This window comes from Arvicanthis niloticus, chromosome 2, assembly GCF_011762505.2.
Source record: "Arvicanthis niloticus isolate mArvNil1 chromosome 2, mArvNil1.pat.X, whole genome shotgun sequence".
Lineage (NCBI taxonomy): Eukaryota > Metazoa > Chordata > Mammalia > Rodentia > Muridae > Arvicanthis > Arvicanthis niloticus.
The window spans coordinates 130176963-130183249 of NC_047659.1; the positions used below are offsets into that span (position 1 = coordinate 130176963).

Below are 6287 nucleotides of genomic sequence, written 5' to 3' on the forward strand. Positions count from 1 at the left end.
CCTGGCTTCTGCAGCTCAGTCTAGTGGCCAGCTGGCTGAGCGAGCAACGATCCAAGGCACCACGGGACACAGAACGACAGTTAGGTCTCCCTCCCACTGCCATTAGTGAAGAAAGTACCGTTAGACCAGTTAAAAGATTTAATCCTCAACCTGTTTTCCAACCCACATCAGAGTGGAGGGCAAACATTGAATGGTCACAAGCCAGAATGCAGGGAGGGCAGTGGGAGAAACAAACAGCACAGCAGGCCCGGGGTGCATTGGGGGAAACTGAGGCCGGTAGCCTCAGTAGAAATGGTCAGCCTCTAAGCACTTGTGCTTTCCCGTCGTTCCTTAAGGGCTTCCTACCCCAGCTTCTCTCCAGTTTATGAAGCTCCTGGCAAGGCTGGGGTTTTGTATAGACATTTAAAAGCAATGCTTAGCTTCCTTTTCGTCCAGTTCCAGCCCCTTTCTTGGGGTCTGCCTCAACAGACTCGAAGGCTACACTTGCCAAGAGGTACTGACCCGGGTGGCAGGGAGAGATTTTTCTCTAACTGGAAAGGAGCATGTGGGTGTATTTGTGAAATCGAAGAGAACAGGTAAATTGGGGTGGGGTCTTCAAGCATTGTCTGGATCCCTTCTTTGGGATTCTACAGCTGCCTTACACCCCCATCATGAGGAAAGATCAAAAGGAATATGGAGCACTCTTGGCTGGGCCGCTGGGCTTTTGTTCTGTTCTGAAGGATGTGTGGGGAGCTGGAAACCTCAGGTGGCCTCTGGTCTTTAGTTCAGAAATAGCACCTATGAAACTGCCAGACAGGTCCAGTGGGCATCATCTTCCCATGGAAACCTCATCCAGATATCTAAAAATGGAAGCTCAGGGATAAAGGAAGAGAGTCTTCCAAGTGTTGTGACTGGTCCCTGGTTAGTAAAGGGAACAGTGGACAGGCTTGTCTGAGACTTGGCCAGAACACTCACTCTACACAGTGAACCAACTCCAGTGTGTCTGCAACAAGAGGAAGTACAGACAATGCAGTGTGCCATCTCAGAAGCCCAACTTTGTCTTCAGGCATGGCATCCTTGCCTTGACTCTTGAGACAGCATCCGTTGTAGTTCACCTTGACTGTTACCCTGAATTGTCCAGGCTGCAGCTCTGACGGTGACTTTTGATGGCTCAAACAGTCATGCTGAGCTGGACCAAGGCTGTTCATCCAGTGGCCTCTGGCGGCCAGGGAGGGCTGGAAGGTGCTTCCAGGTAGGGTTGGTCTCTGGGATGATATTCCCAGGGTTGGTGGGATCTGCACTTTAGATTTCTGTGCAGCTCTAGTCAGCTCGCCCTGGTCTTACCTCAGCCAGCTGAGCTCTGCAGTCCAACAGGTCATCCCGGAGCCGGGCGATGGCCTGCGTGTGCTGGGCCAACGTGTGGTTCAGCTTGTCTATGTGGCCCCACAGGCCCTCCCTGGACCTCAGGGGCTCAGTAGGCAAACTGTTCAGGTGGGCTGCCAACAGGCCTAGCCTCTCACATGCTCCTTCCACTTGGGCCACCCTCTGGTCAAAGTGGCCCACTGTGTGCTGGAGTTCCTGGGCTGTGTCCCGGCAGCGGCTTAACCCTCCGGCCACGCTGGCCACACCGGCCTTAAGTTGTTCGAGCTCCCCTCGAAGGTTCAGGACCTGCCGGTGGCCAGCCTGGAGCCTGGAGCCCTGGCTGCTGACCTGTTCCTGGATGGCGTGGACCTCGGCTTCCATTCTTCGTTCTCGTTCATCCAGGGATGTGTTGGCGGCCAAGAAGGCATCAGAGTACTGGTTGACAGAGTCGCTGAGGCCTGTGAGTGATTTGCTCACTGAGTTCAGGTTGACCTTCAACAGAGTGATCTCACCTTGGAGTGAGCTGCCTGTCCCTTCTGCCAGCTGCCCCTGAACTTCAGCTACTGTGCCATTGAGCTCTTGGAGCAGGGCAGTGTGATGGGCCACCTGGTGTCGGAGGGCCTCGCTCCGGCTCTGCCAGGCCTTCACCTCTGCCACAAGGTTGTCCAGGATGGCTGTGGTGGTACTTGGGGTACAGGAAGTCTCCAGGGACACCAGCCTTTGTTCCAGCACAGCTAGTTCTGAATGAACAAGCGGCCGCACTGACCTGTCTGGTAAGGCACTCTTGGGGCTTTGCTCTCCAGTCAGAGTTGCGAGCCGCTCCTCTAGGCTCTGCACTCGCTCTTCCAGTGTGGAGCTGAAGCCACCGACACCCCAGCCCCCCATCTCCATTCTCAGGCAGCAGCCCCTTGCTCCATTCTCTGTCCCATTGATAGTTTCAAGGCCTTCAAGCAGCCCGTCCACGCCTCCCTGGAGCATAGCTGCAGAGACTCGTGCAAGCTCATCTGCGGCCAGGGTGCTGGGGCCGCCTTGGGTTTCAGTGACAGCCTGCAGGTTCCTCTCAAGGCTGTCTATACGGGCACTGATCAAAGCCAGTTGGCTGCAGCAGGTACCCCCACCAGTCAGAGTCAGGCCCTGCAGCTGAGTACCCAGCTGTGAGAGCTCCCGACGCAAGGCCAACTCCCGGCCATCTAGGCTCTGGTGCAAGCGCTGGCTGGCTGCCTGGCCCTCCTCACACTGCTGCCGCACCTCTTGCACCCGGAGGTCACACTCACTCTGGACACCTTGCAGCTTCTGCTCAAAGCCATCCAGCAGGCTTCCCCAGAGTTGATGTAGCCGCTGGTCCACGTACTCCTCCAGCAGCGCTAAGGAGGTCAGTGGGGACGGTGGGGCTTCCCGTAGCCGCTGCAGGTGAGCCTCGTGCCCCAGGGCCAGCCCACGCACCTCATCTAACAGCTGCACCTTGGTCTGTAACGTGTTGCTCACCTCTGTGACTTTGCTCAGGATCTCACTTAGAGAAGGGATGAGTGGTCCTCTGCCTCTGTCTTCTGGGTCCACAAGGCCCTCCGGGATGACCCCAAAGCCTATAGGTACAACAGGAGCCCTGGGGTCACCAGTAATCTTATTGGGATCCTTGTGGCTGGCCACTAATCCACTCAGAGTGCCATATGCTTGTGATAGGCGCTGAACACCGCCCTCCAGCTGCTCTAGCCGCTCTCCAAATAGCTCTTGGCCTTTTCTACCTAAGAAGGAAGAAAGACCTCAGGAGCATTGCAGGCCTGGCCCTCCAACATGTCATCCTCATCGCTGGACACAGCTCCCTCACCTTTAAGATGGGATCTGGGTGGGGAAGGTTGGGGCTTTACGGAAATCGTCCACTTGAGATGCACACCCCCCCCCCCCCCACACACACACACAACTCTTCCAGAGCGTGGCCAGTCCACATCACTTACTTCCCTCCTCATCCTGACACTAAGCCTACGAAACCCAACCCTCCCTGGAGGACATCCATGGACACACTCACCACGGGGGCGTGGGGCCTCTCTGCTGTAAGGAGAAGGCCTGGGACCTGGGCCCAGCTGCCCCAAGGGGATCTGAGGCTGTGGCTCCTGGTGCTGTGGGGTGGCTCCGTGGTCTGTGAGGTGTTCTGGGCAGCCTTCCCCAGTAAGACCAGGGCAGCAGCGCCAGGCCAGGTCTGTCACAGTCTTGTAGCCAATCTTGTATCTGGGTCTGAACACTGAGCGGTACCTGGATCAGAGAGAACAAGGGAGCAGGCCTTACAGAGGCTCTGAGCCCTGAGAGTGAAGGGCATGTGGAGAAGTCCCACCATACTGCTTGCTTGAAGGGAAAGTTAGCGGGGATTTAACCCCAATCTTCCCAAGACCACTAGGTTTCCATCTGCCAAGAGAAATTCCATTCTGGCTCTCATGGAGCCTCTCAGAATCCTGATAAATCTTCGAGCTCCTAATACGTAGAAGAACTACCTCGCCCGGGCTGGGCTTCCAGCCCTTTCACTGGGATACTCTCAGCTCCTACTGGTTTCTTTTCCCTCTTACCACCCAGCTCTACTTTAGTCAGGGAACTGGACACTGCTCAGAGGCTGGTGTGAGGGCACCTCTGGTCGTGAGCAGAAAGGGAAAGCCAAGGGTACAGGCAGAGCTCACCGGGAACACCTTTACCTGGTCATCCACGTACCTGTCACTCACTGTCACAATGGGGCATGGGCCTGTCCTCTGACATACACATTTAAGCTCTCCAAGTGTAGACTTAATTATATCTCACATCCTGGGCGGCCTGTCTGATCTATACTAGGGCCTCTGGCTTCCAGGGACCCCTGCAGTATCAAGCTCTCCTCTCCCTATACTGTCTGCCTCTGTCATATCTCTCTCCCAAACTAAGCCTGTCCTTGTCTCTATGGGGGGAAGATCTGCTGCAAGTTCAAAATCTTAGGGTCTTTCCTGGCCTCTTTCAGGGGTCCTGGTCTGCTCTATAGCAAGCTCTGTGGCCCAAATAGGTTCTTTGAAGCCCACGGTACTGCAGCCCTTTGCAGGAACGGTTCTGTTCCCAGCTGAAGTCAAGAGCTGGGAATGTACTCACTCACCTGACTGTTGAGGGGCAGTTGGGTCCCCACCCACAATTCCGGTACTCAGCCTTTACGTAGCTCTCCGCTCCTTCCTGTAGGACGCAGGTCACATTCCTATGTACCACATAGGCACAGAGAGACCTGCAGGGGGAAACAGCAGGTCTGGAATATTTGGCCCGAGCTCCCACCTGTTTTATTTATTCTTGTTCCATAGGACCTTGGACCTTTGCCTGGGGTCCATATCTTCTGAACTGGGCCTCTGTCCTTGATGGGTGTCTCTACTGAGCCAAGTGCTCAACTGAACCAGAAGATTGGGTGTCTACCCAATACCACTCTGAGAAGGCCGCCTCAGCTTCCCCTCACCCCCCACCACCACCACTCGGCCTTCTTTCCCATCCCCCCCAGTTCCTTCACTGGAACTGAACTCCTTATCCTGGCTGGCCTTCGAGGTTTCTGAGAGCATAACTTAGTGGCTTCTTTTGAGTCAGGTTTTCCTCCTTCCTCCTGTGTAAGCTTTCTAGCCTCGGCTTTGCCATTTCCTTGCTCCCAAGACTTGCACCTTCTCTTATATGAAGCCTGCTCTGATGCCTCTGGGCGCACGGAGTGTGGTTGCGGGCTGGGTACTTGCCTTCAAGATCTTACATTCGATTGGAATTCAAATTTGGGTACAAAGTGACCACTGTGGAAGTCTGTCCGCTCTACAGTACAAGCCCAGGTCCCACAAGTCCTCACCAGCTATGCATCTCACCCACCTTAGGGCTCCCGCAGGGTTACTGGGGCCAGACCGTAGGAGGGAAGGAGCAACTACCTACGGTTAAGCATGGTTCTGTCTACAACCACGCAAGGCAGAGGAGAGACAGAAGGCATTGGACTGGGGAGCCCCGCGTGTTCCAGGCGCGGACAGCCCTTCCTCCTCTCCCTCCACCTGGTCCGCCGCGCCTGGAGTTTGCTCACAGCGCAGCTGGAAAATGTTACTTCGCTGGAAAGGTTTCCACGGGCACTGCCAGGATCCCAGCCGCCGCGCCAGGCCCCCTCGGCTGACTTGTTCTTCGCCAACCCCGCAGCCTCCTGGATGGCGGGGCGCCTGCCCGCGCAAAGGATCGTGTCGGGGGAACCGCCCCATCGATGGCTGGGGTACCCATGTCTCGACGCCTCCGCGCGGGTCCTGGCAGGTGGGAGTGGCGGCGCGCCACGCGGGGGCCCCCCTCGCGTTCCCGCCGCGGCCCGGCCCCGCGCTTACTTGTGCGGCCCCGGGCGCAGCCGCGGACGCCATCCGGTGGTGTAGAGGCTGTAACGGGAGGCACCCGGCTGTGCGGGCCGTTCGAGGAGCGGGGTGCCTTTGGCCTGCGCCCCCGAGAGCAGCGCCGCGACGGCGCACAGCCACACGGGCAGACGGCGGCCCATCGCTCTCGGTCGTCACTCGGCCCCTCGGGGTGCCTCCCGCGGGGGATCCTCTGCTCGCCCGCCCGGCTCCCGCCGCCACTCGCGACCCCCGGGGCGCGCTTGTTCGGCCGCCCGGAGCTGTGCGGCCGCTGCGTCCCACCGAGTGGCCGAGGCTACTCGCGGCTGGGGCCGCGCAGGGGAGGCGGGAGGCGGGCTCTGCACGGATTAGCATAAACTTGGGGCCGCGCCGCGAGCTCCGCCAGCCCCCTCCCCGTCGCCAGCCCCCGGCCCCAGCTCCAAGCTGCTGCCCGAAGGGCCGCGTGCAAAAACACGAGGTTAAGAAATGAGCAGGCGGGACGCAGGGCGCTAAATTCCAGGAGGCTCCCCAAACACGCGCAGCCCCTGGGTACTCTTAGGGTACCCGGCAAGAAGCAGCGAAGCCTGGGGGCAGGCCTGGCCTCCCTACTGGGATCCCCAAGAC

At 58.0% G+C, this 6287-nt stretch overlaps 1 protein-coding gene across 2 annotated transcripts; it reads right to left on the reverse strand.

Annotated features, from left to right (window-relative positions):
* Positions 1-1169: 1169 nt before the first annotated feature.
* Positions 1170-5971, reverse strand: Emilin3 (elastin microfibril interfacer 3). 2 transcript variants are annotated; one of them, XM_034495272.2, is made up of 4 exons: positions 5664-5971; positions 4442-4564; positions 3365-3588; positions 1170-3083 (listed from the first exon to the last, which is right to left on the reverse strand). In XM_034495272.2, the coding sequence occupies exons 1-4, from the start codon at positions 5825-5827 to the stop codon at positions 1300-1302; spliced, it is 2295 nt and encodes a 764-aa protein (XP_034351163.1). In that variant the 5' UTR covers positions 5828-5971; the 3' UTR covers positions 1170-1299. The 2 variants fall into 2 exon arrangements, with proteins under 2 accessions (XP_034351163.1, XP_034351164.1); XM_034495273.2 differs by having other exon boundaries at positions 1170-2924; positions 5664-5970.
* Positions 5972-6287: the final 316 nt, after the last annotated feature.

Bases quoted from the DNA above. Each gene is read 5' to 3' on its own strand.
- Emilin3 (XM_034495272.2), bottom strand. From the start codon at position 5,827: ATGGGCCGCCGTCTGCCCGTGTGGCTGTGCGCCGTCGCGGCGCTGCTC. The intron at 4,565-5,663 runs GTAAGCGCGGGG...TTCCCCCTGCAG, and splicing joins CTGCGCCCGGGGCCGCACAA to GTCTCTCTGTGCCTATGTGG. The intron at 3,084-3,364 runs GTGAGTGTGTCC...CTTCCTTCTTAG, and splicing joins AGAGGCCCCACGCCCCCGTG to GTAGAAAAGGCCAAGAGCTA.